This window comes from Embiotoca jacksoni, unplaced genomic scaffold (assembly GCF_022577435.1).
Source record: "Embiotoca jacksoni isolate LCO1_2020_lvr unplaced genomic scaffold, fEmbJac1.0.p SCAF_8, whole genome shotgun sequence".
NCBI lineage: Eukaryota > Metazoa > Chordata > Actinopteri > Embiotocidae > Embiotoca > Embiotoca jacksoni.
The window spans coordinates 14354932-14374221 of record NW_027185436.1 but is presented as its reverse complement, the minus strand read 5'-3'; the positions used below and the strand labels follow the sequence as shown (position 1 = coordinate 14374221).

The 19290-nt window shown below is 38.5% G+C and overlaps 1 protein-coding gene across 2 annotated transcripts in view; it reads left to right on the top strand.

Moving 5' to 3' along the window:
• Positions 1 to 19290, top strand: part of edil3a (EGF-like repeats and discoidin I-like domains 3a) — a 104922-nt gene that overhangs the window by 21305 nt on the left and 64327 nt on the right. The window contains exons 2-3 of one of the 2 annotated variants that reach the window (XM_069178233.1): positions 5857 to 5883; positions 15658 to 15786. In XM_069178233.1, the coding sequence (XP_069034334.1) occupies positions 5857 to 5883; positions 15658 to 15786 (156 nt within the window). Of the gene's footprint in view, positions 1 to 5853; positions 5884 to 15657; positions 15787 to 19290 lie in introns of both variants that reach the window. The other variant, XM_069178232.1, reaches the window with a different exon arrangement.

Below are 19290 nucleotides of genomic sequence, written 5' to 3'. Positions count from 1 at the left end.
CTAACCTTGTAATATAAGTGGCATTCTAACTTGGTGAGTGTAAATGCTCACGAGGCTGAATAATGCCACTTATATAAATAATAACTCACCTAGAATTGCCATTTCAACTTGTCTGTAACAATTTGTGTCATTCTTAAGCTGCAGCTGCCTGGCAAGTTGATTGTGACAATTGATACGGCTCATTTATGGCTGAAAACACATGGAACATTTTAAACGTCGACTTGACTCGTGCACTAATTAAATGCAGGTTTGTGGCAAATTAAACTGGTTTGTGTGATGATTTTATGGACTCTTACTCATACTGTAGTATTCTGATTAATACAGCTCATGGCTCCTGCTCACTGCCAAATGCTGGAAAGTGAACATAAAAACTCCCAACAAAAGTTTCACTGCTTGAGATTCATAACTAGAGACGCTTGACAGACACAAACAGGATTTGTCAGCCCCAGCGAGCAGTGTCTGGGCTGCCGGCATTAGCAGTGACAGCCGACTGTCATTCTTGATGCTACACTGTTAAATGGGAATACGATCCATTACCCAGATTGTTTGTGACTTTGTCATGGTCCGACTGGCCATGAAGGTAAGAGAGATGAGACTTATAGAGCCCCGATGTCAGATCATTTTACTCATGTCTATCTAATATTGCTGGGTTTTCAGTTAAATTCCAACTAAACAATAATGTTTGGCAATATAAAGTTCACTGAAGCCAACATACGATTGCTGGTCACCATGGTTACATCGCTACCTGCTACCTTGGACCGATCTTGTCCATTCGCTCATTCTTTCCTAAAACAACAACACAAGTTTATCATGTCAATCTGAGGGGCAGCCACTCATACAATATAACACCTACTGGATGTCAAATAGGCTCTTCTTGTAAAAATAAATACCATTAAAATAAAATTAGTCCACAACCTCTCCAGGATACAAAGCATTCATCAGACCATTGCCATCAAACACGACACCATGGCTCCGTAGACTGTGTAATGCACTGCTATCATAATTACAGATAGTGCAATCATTGTGTTGACCTCTCACCCAGACAAATGTAGGTACATCAAAACAATAATGTTGTCTGAGTTATGGAAGCCTTCTGGGGTTACAGGGTTAATGCTAATGCTGAGGAAACAATACTGAAAAAGCACATTAAATGTTTCATGCAACCCAATGCCACTCAAAACAATCTGAATGTATTGACCTCTTCACATTAAACTTAATGGACTATTATATCTTGAAATTATAGATACTTTTCTGATGAAAATTGATAAATCCACAGACATTTTATAAAACCTTCTCAGTGTTCCCACTGTCTATCTCATCTCACAGCCTGCTAGTCATATTTTAGGCCATTAACAAGTACACTATAAAACTGTTGTACTCACTTCTTTATCATCACAATAATTGAAGTTGAGCGCTGAGTTTTTGCCATTGTCAACAAAATCACCCACATGTGCTTAGAAACTCAGTCAAGAATCTAAGCTTTTTAACAGTCTCATTTGCTTTGTTGAAATTTAAGATGGCTACATTAAAGAGAAAAAAGTAAACCCAACCACATCAAATGAAACATTTGGTGTGGAAATCTGACAAAGAATGTCTCTCATGTAAGACAACAGATTGTTCCTTTTATTTGTGCTGTTAATGCACCAACGGATCATTTATTCTACCAGAGGTGCCAAATACAATGTTTACTTGATGAAATCAGGTTAGGATGATTTGCAGTGAAGGTTTTCTCCATCTTTTTGCCCAATGCCTTTCACCTTCTCCGATTCCATTTCTGCGTTTCTGTCAATTTGTAAAACTGTGATTCACATGGTTTATCTGAGATGATCCAAATGCATTTTACACTTTCATTCACTATTTTCAACCATTTTCCTATCATCACCTAACTCAAATATATCACATCTACCTTCTGCTCTGCAAATGTCCAAATCATCGGAGATGCTTTCACTTGGTGTAAAAGCGCTGTGATAAATGGCACTGTGACATGTCATGTCACCAATGGTAGGACTTTTTTTTTTTTTTTTTTTTCTTATTTTATTGAAATTCTAGACAGAATTTGTTCTGAATTGAAATGGAGGCAATTGCTTTTCTAAATGAGGCCAAAGGTTGGGGCAAAACATTTTTTAGTTACAAGCTGTTAGTCAATGTATCTGTTTTTAAATGCACCTTTGATCTATATCGTGCCAGTCACCATTTAGCAATGAAATAATTTGATTTTGCTGTTGAGCCTTTTGTTTAAAATAATTTTTAACCAAAGTGACCAAATCAAAACTACCTATAATGTTGAATAATAGGACGGTTTACATGAACACATTTGCCTGTCATGTTACATGTACTGTATGTGAACGTCTTCAAGTTTTACTATATGCATGTGGCTTCTCATCCGTATATGAGTGTGCGTGCAGTGTAGGCATGTTTCTCGTATGGTTTTTATACTTTCGTCCTGTGCACTCGCCCCTCAATCTCCACTGAACACCTGGAGGTCATATCAGCCCGGTGCTGGACAGGCTGGCTGGTTCCTATTTAGATTATGGATGGTTATTACTGCCTCCTGGCTGTCAGGCAGATTAAACCAATATGTCCCAGGATGGTGGCTTATCGTGCCACAGAGAGGACCTTCTCCTGGGAAGGAGGTGGGGCCATTTAAATAAGTCATCTCCAGAACCTTCCATGTTTTACAAATTTATTAGTGCAGTCTAACGATCAATGCATCAAGTGTTTATTGTACAAAATGGAGCAATATGTCGGGTATTGTCCTTGTCTGTCGGCCTGTCCCTCTATCTATGTATCAATCTTAATAGCAGAGCTATAACGGCAACAATTACATTGTCTAACAATCTTGGTACTTTGTCTTAACTATTGCAAAATACTGCCATACAAGCATGCACACATGCTTTTGAGCTTGTGACATGTGTGGCTCGTTGGTTAGGATAATCGTTTTGGTTTTCCACACTTTTTGACAATGCACATTAAACTAAACTGAGTGTTTATATCACAGCATTTTTTTGATGAAGCAGTGACATGCACATGGTAAATCACTCCTATTTTAAACTTCTTTATAGATCTCTTTATAGCCCTTGCTGCTGAGGGAAATATGCTGGTTTGGCTTTGAAGACAACTTTTATGGGGAAACTCAAAAGATCTGTTAGATTTGCAGGAATTTATGAACTAAAACAGTTTGTTCCTCAAAGAACATTTTGTCAGCTACATTTCCAGAGTAAAACAAAGTTATTTTAGTTTTTTGCTTTTATTACTAAATGTGCAGGTCCCAGCATAGTAATACTTTCCTACTGTCCTGGCAGTATGTTATTTGGTGCTGTGCGATGCAATATTAGAGACATTTTCTGCAAAATATTTGTAGCTTGGCTTTAACTGCAGGTTTATACTCACAAGTAATTGTCCAGCACAATGTTATGCAGTAATTGAATGACTGTATAATATTTTCTTTGCAACACACCAGTATTGTAATGGTTACTGTACGTGTCTATAGCTATGTAGCTGCATCTACAGAACTAAACTGCAACAAAGCTTTAATGATAGAATAAATCTTCCAAAACACCACATACGGCTGTTCCAAAAGTTGTACATGCCAGTAGGATGTGGGTAACATTTGGTGATGGTTACAATCGCACAACTGCAAAGAAACATTTTTCAGGGCCTATAGATGTCATCCAGTTCAGTTTGGTCAAACAGCCAGTGCTGTTATTTTAAAGAGGGCGGTCTCACAAAGACATGCCATCACCTCTGACTTGCCTACAATACATCACATGCTTATAAGTGAGACGGAGAGAAGATTTGCCAGCAACTACCTAGAGCAGGCATTTACCTAGCTCTGGTGACAGGCCCAGCTGTTGCAAGTTGGCTGTTTTAGAGCCAAACACGTTGTTCATCTTCAAATGTATTTATTATTTATTTCAATAGGGAGTACAGTTCTGTCTTGTCAGACAATAGTAGCTAAATACTGATGTTCATTTCCACAGGAAACAAGACGTGTTGCAGCTCACATTGGGCGTTTTGACTCATCTATAGGGAACACCCGCGCTTGAAGACACATTTTGCTGGCCTCGTGTTTTGTATGCTCAGTGTTTTATGATTCACCACTTCAACACTTGAATAAACAAAAAAGCTTCAGCTCATGTTTCTCTATCTTCTCAGCATATGTATTTATGTGTGGGTGTGGAGAGTCGGAGGCATATGTTTCTTTCTTTTTTTTTTTTTTCTTCTTCTCTGTTAGTGAGTAATTGTGTGTATACAATGCGTCTGAGGGCTTGCAAGTGTGCATCTTGACCCTTATGGTGAGAGTGTAGAGGAAATGGCAGAAATAAAACCACAGTAAGTGAAGCGTGGAATGTGCTTGGTTTGGGGATTACATTGGCCCATGTGCATGGGAAAACACAAAGGGGAGCGTCTGCTGCCAGACACATGAGTGGTTGAGAAAGTGCTTGGCTTTGGCGCTGTGTGACTTCACATTTAAAGTGTGTTAAATGCTGCGGATCACTCTTTAATTCTTTGTGTGTTCATCACAGTTGTGTCTGAGTGAATTGTTTTTCCCTTTAGTTTGCAGATGCTGCTGTTTGGGTTAAAGTCATGTTCCAGTCATGTCTAAAGTTTCTCAAAACAGTCAGCTCACATTTAGTGTATCTACCAAATCTTTGGCAACAAATTTAGTAGATACATTGAATACAGACCCCCTGAGCAGAAATAAGGTACTCCATTAAATTAGATAGGCAATATAAAACTTCTTTAAAACCCTCTGAGAGCACTTTGTGGAGCGATTCGATTTTCATATCCAAAAACACCACAGGGAACACAAGCTGACGGAGCACTGATGTTTGGTTTGTAAAGAGAAACATTTACTCCATTTATGTTTCTCTGTGTTATGATTGGAAATGAGACTCGTTCTGAGATGGATTTAGATGCTTTTGCAGCAAAGTGAAATGCAGGTATTCGATAACGGTCTTCCTGTCTGCTTCATGATCTATATGGCCATAACCCTCTCCATATGCTAATACATGATTAGTATTCAATGCTGTAGATGAAAACATGTACATGACATCGAATCATACTTTAATTAAGCAAGCACTGCTAAGCACTATCATCTATCATTAGTGATCAAGAAATAACAGACATGCATATTTAATATGGTCTGCAGAGCAGCAAATCCCAATACATTCAGACCCTGTTCGTTTCTCCGTGCGTCCATCAATCTATCAACCCATGCATGGAAAAAAAATGTTCTGATCATCCCCAAAAATAATGGCAATCTCATTTTTCCTTCCATCCATTTAATGCCCTTGATCTACTGCCTCTGCAGTTGTATCCAGCTTTCAGGCACATTTTCTGGAGCAATTTTACGAGTGATGATGGAGATGGAGGGTTGTGGTAATGATGCCAGACAGGCCAAAACTCAGCCATCAAGCTGGACTATGGCTTGGGAGCTAGGGATGCAGGAAAGCAAGTATGTACGCCACAGGGGCCGATCCTACACTGGTCCAGAATGATGAACACAAATTAGTCAAAGGCAAGTGACCAGGACGTAGTGCATAAATGGGGGATGGACTCTGACACAGTGCCAGGTTATGTTTCATGGCAGCAGTGTGAGGATTTCTGCAGGCAGGAAGTTGTACCCTACAGGTAGCAGGTGTGTCTGGCTTCCCATACTTTATGCTTCAATGAATTACATGTCAAATGTTACTGCACATATGGTAGTGCACTGTACGATTAATGAAAGAGTTGAATCAGCAGTGTTACATACTGCTGCAGCACTGAATATTGTGACATAGTTGTGATAAAGCTAATATAATTTTTCTTTCTTCCCCTCCTCCCTCTTTTTCCTCCTTTGTGTCTCAACAGCAGCAGATGGTGAAGAACCAACTTCAGCAGGTGGGAAATTATTATGCTTGGTAACATGATTTCCCTTCATTTATGTGTGTGTGTGTGTGTGTGTGTGTGTGTGTGTGTGTGTGTGTGTGTGTGTGTGTGTGTGTGTGTGTGTGTGTGTGTGAAGAGGGAGATGAAGAAATGGAGGGAGAGCTCGTAGTTTCTAAGTCTTTGCCAAGCCCCTTCCTTCCTTCATTACGACTGAGTCTAATTCTTGCATCAGCTCCCTGATCATGCCTGGTCAGCAGCATCCTTCATTATATCATTTTGTAGTTCAGTTCACAGGGCTGCCGTATTTAAACTCCCTATAATAGTGTGACTCAGAAATATATCGTATTTTTTGGCAGAGTTTTGAGATTGTTTCCAGCAGCTCACAGTCCAATTTGGTCCAGTGATTGCTTTTGCTTGATTGTTTTCCACATGAAGTAAAATATTCGGAGTACCTGAGTATTTAGCTCCATTTCTAGAGCGGCTTATGAAAATCATTTCTTTTGTGTGAGTGCTGCTTGTATAATCCATTAACTAAAGAGCAGCATTAAGCTACAGAAATTTCAATATCTTTACTCTAAAGTTAAATGATTTGCATCTGTAAATACATGTAATTAGCATAAATCTGACTATATAGTGTATCCACTCCCTAAGGAGTGCATTGAATGTGTAATGTGCTGGTCTTACTGTTTGCATCTATAGTAAAGAAAATTATCTATCAATTATCATACAGACTTTTGAAATAATCTTCCTAAGAGAGCATACTTGGTATTCAGAGGTACCGCGTCTGATTATGGAAAGAACTAATGTAACGAGAGTTTTATTACAAAAAGCAAGACCACAGAGGACAACAGTAAACAAGGACCTGATTTATCATCATCAGTAATGTAATTAAAATGTCACTTCACATCCTGGGGAAGCACTGCAACTGAATACAAACTTCCCAGTTCTAAGTGCCTCCTCAGCATCTAATTGTCTTTGTCTATGTTTCTGTCATTAATATCAATCCCTGCTGGTTTATTTGAGATCAAGTAGGTTAAAACAAGAATGATTTATTTAGATTACACATAATACCTTGGGCATCAAAGTAGTTTGTTGTTGCAATGTGGAGATTTGTAGAATCTCTTGACTCTAATCAAAGAGAAACACAAACATGTTTTTAAAACATGTCCACACACACACACACACACACACACACACACACACATGCAACTTACAGATAGAAGGTTTAGTGACTATTCTAACTACATATTAAATATGTCACCCATAATTATTTTCTGCTTCTAAAATGATATGATTCTTCATAATGATTTACAGTTAATGTGTACAATTTCAGTCTAAATTTAATTAATGTTATAGATACACTTCTTTTTAGCATTAATATACTCAAAGCTGATTCCTTGCATAAATAAACGCCACAAATCTTGTCGTCTGAATCTACCCAAAGATTTTTTTTCTGTGTACACACTTCAGATCAAAGAGAGCGTGACAAACGGCACAAGAAATAATTATCGGATTTGAAAATGACCTGAATTAGGTATGACTTGTGACCACTGACCTGGAACTGGACCGAGAGAAAAAATGTGACAGTGTGATGCAGAAGGCCAAATTACTTATGACAGGTTTGAAGAGTTTAACATATCAGCTGCTCTTTCTCAACCTTCGTGTCTTTAATCTACATATTCACATGCTTTGTGTGCACTCGCATGAAAGCGGGCTATTCTTCAGCATGTTTGGCTTCGGTTTATGTGGGTCCTGTGTGTGTCCATGCATATTTGTATTGTAATGCAGTCTGATAACATTGGCCAACCATCTACATGGCCTTTGAAGTTACTATTAAAACTGAAAGTTTGAGGCTGAGAAAGGAAAATCTGCTTAGTGTTCTAAACTTAACAGCATACTGGATTTCATTTTATGCTCTCCCTGCCCAAATTGAATAATAAAATAAGGAAATTGATTGGCCACATTTTATCTAAAAGGTTGGATTCTTTCTGCACATCTAGGGAAGTCTATTCATATTTGAATCGATAAAAAATTCTGAATTGCAATAAAAAATACAAAGGACAAAGGCAATTGATATTACCTTACCCTACTTTTACCGCTTTGCTGCAAAAAAATCATGAAGAATAGTTGGGCTAAGTTTGACACAGTTTGGCAGTTTAAAATTGTCTTCAGTGATTTGCCTCACTATTAACACCTTTTAATTTGAATTATTTCCAAAATCTAATCTTTTATGAAGCCATCCAAGTTTCCTGTGAGCACGAGAAACTGCCTTGTGAACATGAGAAACTATATCATTAGCATGTCAATGTGTTAAATGAACACCTTTCCCCAATACGGTCTGACTGCAAAATTAATCCTTGCGCCTTTCATTGTCACGTGCTTAAAACACTTCATTGGCTCTCAGCACCATAGATGCACTTATCATATGTTAAATAGAACATGACGTTCATTGTATTGAGTTGTCCGATCACAACAATTACAGACAAAGATAAAAGGAAAGAAAAGGAGAGGAAAAAGTGCAAAAATGATTTTGCCTTCATCTACTGACTTACATTTACATTCTGCTTTCTGGTACTGCATATCATAATTGTTTTTTTCTATCCACACATCACTTATTACTATGTAATACGATACTTGCTTGACTTCACTAGTATCTGGTCACATTCTAACTTTGCATTAATTGTAAGAGAAAACAAATATATCAATGCTTAATTGTCTGTTTGAGGTAAAATTCTGATTTTCTGGTTTTATTCTTCTGTGTGAAATGTGTTTCACCAGCTAAAAAGTCTTACATTTTACCGGACTTTTGGCCAAACATCAGTTCTTCACATCCACAGTGTTCCTGGTATTGATGAAGCAAAGCTCATTTTATTGTTTCAGTGACCTCTATGGTATGCAGGGTGAATTTCTTTGAGGAGGCTCCATGAGGTGCTAGATTGGATCAGTCAGAGGGACACTCTGCCTCTGATTGGTTGTTATGATGTGGGAGAGTCAAGGTTTGGGTTCGCGAGAGTGATTGAGGCCAGTTGATTTACAGTTAAACAAATGATCACGTTAGTATAGAGTTTAGTGGGCACGTCCCTCTGGGCTGATCCAATCCAAAGGAGTGAATGGTTTAGGACCAAAATACATTTCTGATTTGCTGCAACCTTATGAACCACCCAGACCCCTCAGGTCGTCTGGGACGGGTCTCCTTTCTGTTCCCAAAGTCAGAACTAAACATGGAGAAGCAGCGTTCAGTTTTTCTGCTCCACATATCTGGAAGAAACTCCCAGAAAGCTGCAGGTCTGCCGAGACTCTCAGCTGCTTCAAATCAAGATTGTAGACTTTTCTGTTTGCTGCTGCCTTCAACTGAACCAGACTCAAGGATGTTGATCAATTTCCTGCATTTCTGCATTTTACTACTGTATTTTATTTCTTAAACTGCACTGCAACTTGTATTCTATTCTTAGCTTGTTTAATGTTTTAATGACTGTTTTTAATGTTTCGATCAATGTTCTTAATTGTTTTTAAATTTGCTTTTCCTTTGCCTGATGTTTTGATGCTTTTAATGGTTTTATGTGAAGCACTTTGAATTGCCTTGTTGTTGAAATGTGCTATACAAATAAACTTGCCTTGCCTCACCCTACCACTGCAGGTGTCCCAACAAATAATATAAATGCACAAGCCCCGTGGTCATGACATGTGAATTCAAAACACAATGGTTGCAACTGGGACTGTTAGAACCATATTTGAGCCTTCAGGTTAAGTAGATAGCAATCACTGTCTGAGCACAACATAGAAAGTGGTCCTACACTGAACGAGTGGGAGCCAGGCTATGTCTGATTTTCAGAAATCACATCAGGATTCTGGGGATATCTTTTACCATATACAATTTTCCATCATTCGCAAACATTAGAATAAGAAATGTTCCTTTCTTTGAGGACACCCATGGGATGCAGGGTACAGCTCTGACATTTTCTTGTCATTTAGTCTCTGATTACCTGTCCACCATTTCTGCATTTCTTTAGATCTTCCTCGAATGATGCTGATCTTTAATATGACTTCAGTTTTTAGATATTTTCTATTAAATATTCAAAATCATTTTGTTTCTGCGCGATTCTTGCTACACTACTTTGTCCTCTAAGTGAACTTGTCTGACATTGTCAAATGCTGATGGACTGGAATGGCAGTGGCAAGGGCACAGGAGAATAGGAGGCCAAGGACTCACTAAAAGCTTGGTCGTACCGTGGCTCATGCTGAGAGCCTTAATGTTATATTGGTGGTACAGTGCCAACTTTCATCTGATCGACATGCAGGACGGGTGCATTGACCATGAACCCATGAACCAGTGAAGCCATCATATAAAAAGAGGCTGGGTTAAAATAGATTTGACACAATTAGGCCATGTCGGTTTTCTCTGTGACGTGGCTGGGTGCACATTCAGAGCTCCGGGAGCTTAAATGTAAATTTCAAACTCTTGAGGCAGGTAAAATGTGTGTCTGTGTCTTTTTGTGTCGATTTATTAAAGGTTAAGAAGGTGGTTGACAGGCCGGCTTGTCACTGCTAAGTCTGTGCAATGTAAAATGAAGAAATTAAACTTGAAATTTAGAGCTGACAGTTTTATCTTCAGGTGCATTTTCAATTCAATTCTGTCATTTAGATATCTTCTGAATCTCGGTGTGATAAAGATTTTCAATAAAAGCTGCAGGTGTGACAGAGGACAGTGCTCAGTGCAGATGTCAAGAAGATCGAGACTTGTGTGCAGATGCTTGTTTGTGGTTACTAAGTGTATCAGATTAAAAGCACCTCCTCCACTGCTGCTTTACAATAAATGTTCAGTTAGCCCCACAACCTGACCCACTTCTCTGGGATCAGCAGAAATCTGCAACAAGGAACAGTCAGTAATGCTTTGTCCAACCTCGTCATGACCCGACAGTGATCTAAAGAGATTAAGTGAACACTTGAATATTAGTAGCAAGACATCCTTCTTTTCCTCTGCATTCAACTGTCTTTGAAATAGCTGGAATATATATATGTATTTTTTTAGTCTCTGTTACTGAAAAACAGTGTGAACAAGAGGCTTTGTATTCAATTATGCCCCTCTTACAAAGTCAAGTGAGTCTTAATACCTCCAGCTTCTCAGCTTTACTGGTGCTTTGTAAAATCTAAACTCGATCATCCATAAGGGGCCACGTTATAACCTGCAGAGCACGTACTATAATATCCCTCCGTAATGAAATCAGTATTCTGTGTACATTTGGAACGAGCTAATGTTTGTGACTGCTTTCAGCTATGATGTAAGAGCACATATGCAGCCTTAACCCTGGAAATGTCAACTCTACGTGATTGATCTGCAAGGAAACAAAGGATGCTTTCCTGTGTTTAACCATTGGTCAGGTTTTCACGGCGGATTGATAGGCCTCTCCTCGCAGCCAGAAAAGAAATCAGAGCACAAGTGTCGGACACAACACAGGCTCACATCAATCACTGAGCGAGCGGCGGCTTGTACAGCAGAGCAGCAGCTGACATTCACACAAGAAAGCTGCCAATGTTTCCTCCTGACATGCTTCCCACAGACACGCATCACACAACTTACAGAGTGAAGAGAGCTTCCACTGATGACACACAATGGCCATTTCCTTGCCCTTAGCTGGTAAAGGTTTTGTTCTCTCTTAGTTTTGTTCGGTTCCTTCCTTCCTGCTGCTTTCAGCATAGCTGTTTTTGCTTTACGCATTCATGGTTAATTGAAAAATACTGATTGTTGGAGTGAAATCATTTATTTAAAGCATTAAAGAACACTTTGTATATCAAAATGGAAATTCATGGATGGGAAATTTAGATTTCTGTGTACTTTTAAGTTGGTTTTGAGAAGTTTTGGCAATCTCAAACCCACTGAAGACATGATGGTAAAGGAACAACAATTGCCAATTGGCATTTTCCAATTGGCAAGGCTTGTTTGCATTTTCTCAGCTGAATAATTTTTGATATAATATGCAGAGGATGTTGGATTTGAATGTGTGTGCTAATTTAACTGCTATCCGATCCTGACTTATCACAGTTTGGCACTCCATCAGGTTTGTCTTTTTTTCAACACATACAGTGTAAAATTATGCAATGTTTGCAGCACCTTGAAGTCGTTTTGGTTTAGAATCGACATCAAGCTCGATACATCACAGTAAATCAATCTCTATGAATCTTTGCTTTGTAATTACTTTAGAGCCTTTTAGAGTAAATATTTCGGACTCAAACATAGCTGTCATGCAGACACTCTCTGAATCTGTCTCACTCACTTCGACTTTCTTTCCCTCCCACTTCTTTCTCCAGGTCCCCCTCCACCTCATTTCCTCCCTGCTTTTATTCCTTTCTGCGCTCCCCATTAGAGAAGCTGTCAGTACAGCATGCTGCGACTATAGATCGTCACATCAAAACAGCCCTAAAACCTGTCATCCCCCCCTTCCCTCAGAGAGCAAGGCCTCTGTGAAAGCTATTATATGTTACTCTGTTCTACTGATTAGCCACCGCTCTCATTATTACTGATACAGGTCCGGGCTTTGAAATGGCATGACTTCGATAGGATTACCTAGTTTGTAATTCACATCCAGAAGCCCACTAATTCCAAGGAGAGAACAATAATAAGTTAGGTAGTGAGGTTTGTTTATTTATTTTCAACTGAGTTCATTTTTAGCCTATGCATTTTCTGTTTTGGGGCTAGTCATGAATGGTTGGCCAAATGATGTAGTGTACAATTCAAGGGCGCGCCCATTTACTTGACAGTGTCAAATGTTGTGCTCATGGCTGTTAATTTGTCAAACTGACTTAAGAGGGCATGATATTCTCACCCTTGAGACTTCTTCTTGTTGCTTATCACTTAAAATGAAATAAGAGGCCTGTCAAAGCGCAGTTTACCTGTCAACAGTAAGATATGAGTGGAAAAAGACTAGAATAGAAATTGTGTCAAAAGATAGAAAGCTTATGAGAGGACATGCTCATGGAGGAAAATCTGTCTTGCATCTTCTGGTTCTTCTGTCAACAGATTTTTACAAGCTTTGAACAAGTTACCATACAAACCATTAGATTTCTATTTCACATCAGTCTTTTAATGTTCAACACAACATGTCCCTAGCTCACTCCAATGAGAGACTTCTAAAGTTGTCCCACCCAGCCTCAAGTTTTGACAGCCTCGGTACGGTTGTACAACTCAATGTATAAAAGATGAGACAGCTATTGGCAGATCTTTGAGTTATGAAACCAATAGCCCTGCGTCAAGGCCTCATCATTTACATGGCACCATGCTGCAGGTTAGTCTGAGAAAGATGTTAGTAGTTATATATATATATATAGATCTGCCAGTGAAGTAATTATTGCTGTGTCATACACAGTACGTTTGTAATAACTTTGATTCAAAGCCTTGGTTATCATCATTGGTCCTGAAGAGATACCATTATGCAGAGAAAGAATTGGAAAAAACACAGAAGGAAAAGTTCTCCAACAGAATTATTAATCATTACCAGTATGATTTTGAGCTTTTTTGTTGTTGTTGTTTGATTTAAATTATTTCTATTGTTTGCTAAATCCCCAAAGCGTAAATGCGTTCTCTCCCCAAATATTGAATAGACAACAATGGTAATGATGAGTGGGACGGTGTATACACAGCAAGAACCTATATGCCCAGTGGCTATGAATATAAATTCCCTTGCAAATTAGTGTTTGGCTCATAAGAGCCTTTTGTGAGCTTGGCAGACCTTTGGACAGGGTATGGCATGAGCACCATGTGGTCTTCAATTGAAATGCTAAGCTGTTGTAATCTGCTGGAAACATGTGAAAACTTCTACAAAGTTGGCCCGTAATCAGAGTGATTGGAGGTTCTGAAATAGGTCATGGCCCAACAAAAAGAGTAATAGAAACATTTTTCACTAATACAAACTGTGCAGAAAATGATACATCCATCCTGGTTATGACTTAAAGCAATGTCTTTTTAAGGGACACATTTTCTTAGAGTAAATGTATTGCACTAAGAGGACTCTGTTTTTACAAAAGGAAAATAATTATTATGAAAGGTGTTGTACTGAACTAACTGGCCACTGCCTGCCTAGACACCCTGTTTGCATGAGGGTTTGCTCAGTCAGTCTGAAGGCTGGACTAACCAGTGTGGGTGGCTAAGTGCAATGACCTTGAAGTTCAGCGTTTGTTTTAAAATGTAGTTTTAAAAATGGCAGCGGAGGTAGAGCTCCAAGAAACATTCCGAACAGTTACAAAGTATGCAATGGTCATTCACCTTCATGATATTGCACTTTGATCACATTGAGGAGGGTTTCTGTTGTTCACAGATTGGTGAGTTTCGGCGCACACAGTATGTCATATGATTGTCAATGCTGATTGGTTAAAGGCTGCTCGTATAGTTAAAAAAAAAATAACCAGATGTCCATAAGAATACAACAACTGGAAACAATCCTCAATACAGTGTGATCAGACCTTATCTATTCACAAAGTGACTTCGGGTCTGGTAATACCAGGCCGGTGCCAAACATGTATACTCCTAACACTTTTGTTTGTATTATGTTGAGTTCAGTTAGTTATCTGCTTATAAATGCAGTCCTGAAATATGTGTGCACATGGGAGCACCTTGAGAGTTGAATGAATGAGAATGTGACTAAATGATTGAAAGTGAGTGTATTGATTTAGTTTTTTTACATTTTGAAACAAACACAAGTTGAATATTTATCTAATTATTTATTGATGTTTGCTATCAAACGATGTTTGATGTTTGCTCTGGCCTCTACTGTATACTGCATCTCCTGTTATTTAAAGCATCAACGGCAGAAGGTCAGTTATTAATTATCCAGCGATCCTGCGCCTCACATCCAGCGGAGCAGCAACACTCTCTGCAATCACTTAAGCAATCACTGTTTCAGAGAGGAATGTTTTGCACCGTGGAATATAAATAAAGTACACATACTGATAATTGGCCTTCTACATTGAGGACGTAAACACAAAAATGAAGCAATTTGGCCTCCTTAACGGGTGAGCTTTGTATAATTGCAGCCACTTCACATTATTTTCACAGTACAAGCTTGGTTCTGTCATAACAAATAAGCCACTAAATGCCTTTTTTGTGTTTGCCTCGTATCATCAGTACTTTCTCAAGTTTAAGTTATCGCTTTAAGTATGCAGCTGACCAAAATTGAATTGAGAAAATCCAACTTCCCCTGGACTCTCTATTCTTGTGTGAATCTGTGAGCATGTGTTTTGCCGTGTACATTTTTCACTGCATCTACATGATAGTTCTCTACCTTGCAGCTAGTCTGTGCTCTGCGTGAGTATGACATGTTGCCATCCATGAGGGGACATATTCAATGATTTCAAGACAGTGCCTCTAGACAACAGAGACCAGCAGCAGTCACTGAAAGTCAGACTTTCTCCACTTTACTGTCATCTTCAGTTTTGCCTGTCAACCAGTTTTACTTATGCACCATCTCTCAAGGTCTCTCAGTGTAATTTATGCATCCAAACTTCTTTCGCAGCAAATGTGTTCAAAAGCACCGTCAATATGTGTTTAGTTTTTCAAATCTCTGTCTGTGTTAGGTTGTTGAAATATATATCTGTCGATGTTGACAAGGAAACATTTATTTCATTCAGGCACACTGAAAAACAGCTGAATGAATATATTACCTAGGTACATTGTGTTCGACGCAGTCAATGAGAAAGTTAAAGTTGCAGCCCATTATCAGTGTCTCAGTCTTCACACACTGTTTTATCATGGCACAAAACCAACATCTAACACTGATTTTCTTTTTCTTGATACAGGCCCTTGCCATCCAAACCCTTGCCACAACAGAGGAACATGTGAGATCAGTGAGACCTACAGGGGCGATACCTTCATCGGTTATGTGTGCAAGTGTCAACCAGGCTTTAGTGGAGTTCACTGCCAACACAGTAAGTTTGACCACTCCCTTTCTTGTTTCTCTTAAGAACCTTAAAACACTCAAATTCTCATAGAACAGAATAGGAAATAAAAAAAAGTGTAAGGTCATGGAAAAGCTTTGTGTCACTGTTGAAACATTAAGTATGAATTGTCTGTTTGATCAGATTTTCCGACACAAATAATGACCTCGAGCTCTGAAAAAATGTTGAACAGCTGAAAGCAGTAAATTCCTGTTGAAAGAACAAGTTCAGCAAAATGATAGTGGGTTTGGTAGAAAAAGGAAAAGCTGGACTTGCTTTCTTTTGTTGAGCATGCTCTTAATAAAGGTAAGTGTCAGAAGGTTTTTGCTGCCTTTGTGATAATACCTGACGTTAGACGAGGAGCCTTGTTCTCACCCTCACTACAATTTATGCTGTCTTTAAACTGCCTCTCTGGACTCTTAAACCTGGTGTTCTGAAACTAGACACAAGGATAATGACCAATGGAAACATGGGGTATGAGCACCTTTGCTGCATAAACTGAATGCACTGCCTGCTCAGTGCTTTGCTCTCAAATTATTTTTTTGAAGGAGTACTCGTGAAATTTAGTTTGGTACTTTGTGTTACATGGTCTGAAAAGTTTGAGAACCTCTGAACAACATCAGCAGGCAAGCAGTGAAAATACGCACATGCGGCATCAAAACTACACATTCGTATCCAGCATTTTGAATGGAAATAACATGCAGCTTTGTCTGAAGTGGCTAAATCTTACTAAATCCCACAGTATGATATATAGGCCAAGTTCTGTGGCTTCCCCGCCAGCGTCTGTGCTTGGCTGAGCATTGCATTAGCCCGCGTAACATAGTTGTCCTTCATAATAAGTGTGCTTGTGAGTAATGGAATTTCATGTATTATGCTGCAAACTGTGTGGGGAGATGGAACCTTACTGGTTTGAGAGACAGAGAGAGGGAATGAGGTGGTAACCAATACTTTACAGAACACCTTTATATATATCTCATATATATATAAATGACGCCAAGGTTAAACAAGATTGCCATGTCGTGGTGAACTGAACAAAGATTTGTTTATCCTGGGACACTCAGTGTCAGTCATTGATCATTTGTTTCCACATCACTGTTATTTATTTTATTTTATAAAAAGCAACACAACATAAAAGGAAACGGAGTGAGTCACTATAGCAATGGTTTGTCTCAGAATTGTGAGCAATTGGCTTGCATTCATGTCATAATTCAGTTATTGCTTCCTATTAAACCCTTAGGGTGGTGAGAAACTGATTCGATATGGGCTGAATACACATTAATGTCTGCCAATTTCCCTCACAGTCATTACAGTTGAATAAAAGAGAGTGGGTGAGGGAGTGAAAAAGAGAGAGATATGGCTTCTATATCTGAGGACATTAATAATCAAATCTGGTTCTTGATAATTCCTGCAATTAAATCATAAAGGCACATTAATAATTGTTCCTTTTGGATGAGAGTCTAGCTGGCTTTGTTGTAGTATTGTTGTCTTTTAATGAATGACAGGCTTAATGAAAAGGATAAAAGTGAAAATAAATATTGGCTGGGAATTCTGCACAATACAAGTAACAACAAAAAACAAGGAGCTTTTTAGACACGGTGAGCAATTATGCATGTTATTTTAATGAATATCAGTTCAATGAGGACAATAAGAGCCCATTTTGACTTCTGATAACAGTTCAAGCCATTAAAAACCTTTTAAGTACGGCATTTATCAATACTTAAAATTCATCAATAAATTCATTAGTCTCCTCTTTAATGAATTCACATCTCTTGCGACAGAATGGATGTCTGCGCCCTCTGATCATTTCTGGTGATTGTAAAATATTAAACTACATTCTTAATGGAACAAACCTTTCGCTTTACATATTCAGTCATTTTTTAAAATCGGCTCCAGGATGTTGAATTCAGGATTGAATCATATTTTAGGATTATCTGCCACTTTATTTGATATCTAGTCCTGTGTTTTAAAGCAGTACTGCTCCAGATTGATGTTTAGTTTTGGAGGCTGTGCACCATAAAGATGTAACATAAAATATAGGTAGACCAGGCCTCGCTGTTGCTCTTAATATATCCTTGCTCTGTCAGAGCCAAATCCAATTTCACACCTTTGAACGTTATCCTAAATACATGCCCTACATATCCTGCTTGTTATACCAGTTTTATGAGGCACAGTGAGAAACGATGTCGCACATGGACAGCTAGGAGAAGTGCAAGCTATTTCAGACTTCTTTGATGGACATATGCTGTATGTACTTAATGTTGTTGACTTTTTGTTTTTTAAAACAGCTGTCAGTGATTCATTTTGAGGTGTTGAAATTTCCACGTAAAGTGCAGATGTCAAACAATCCCAGCTGAAAGTGATGACAGTGTGCCGGCACAGTCAGTGTGCATTTAAGAAGAGAGTTTGATTCTACTCAGCCACTTCATATGCAATTCAATCTCACTGTTTTTGTAACTTATAAAAATTCCTATTAATATAAAATGATGTCTTTTGTACTTTGCATTAATAATGCGCTTGTGCTAAGTAGAGTTAGTAGCCCATCTACTGCATTGACTTAAGGTTTTACCGTTGAAGTGGAACTCAGATAAAACAGCTGGATATTTTTTTTTAAAACCATTTTTAATTCACTTTTAGTCTAAGTCTGAAGCACACTTGAGAATACCAGGGTTAACTTTAGGTTAGTGTCACGACTTTTATAATTAGAGCCATTATTATGACATAAGTCATTCATCTTTTAAATAGTGACGCGTCATGTCTCTGTGGTGACAGGAGAACAAGTGCGACATTATTGGGAAAGTAGCCAGACACTGTAATGAACTGTCACAGTGTGAAGACTGGTACTGATTGCTTCAGACCTCGAGGTTGCAGATCATTTTTAAGGCACACGTTCTCAGTCTATGAAGGACAAATGTTGGATCAACTGTTAGATTTTTTTCAGTATTTTTCAGCACTACATTTTGATGCAATGCCTCAACATGAATGGTGTTGTGTAACAGGCCAACTTGTTTTTAGATTGATAGGAACAACATAATTTGATGTGATTCAGTAATACTAAATCCTGTCTTTGAAAGTTGTCAGATCGGATGAAAACGTGTTGCCCTTTTGTTTCACTTTGAGAAGTAAAGCTTGATCACAAGTTTCTGTGACTCCTTCTTTACTGTCGTTCAGATATGTTTTCTTTGTCCAATTTCTTAAAGCTCTCACTCAGTGCTTGATACTTTTATGACATCTACTGAATTGCTTTGATACCATCTAGTGTTAAAAAATGCCTTGTCATTCGGAACCAAGTTTCAATACCTAGGCTACATTCACACTAATGTTTTGTTTTAAACACATAACTTTTGCTAAGTTTATACAGGAGTCAGTCGTATTTTAGATTTAGATTTTTTTTTTAGATTTTTTAGATTTTATACACTTTATTAATCCCCGAGGGGAAATTTCTTCACTACAGCAGGGGGGCTCTCAGGGGGGAGATGCTGCAGCAGGCTGCCACTA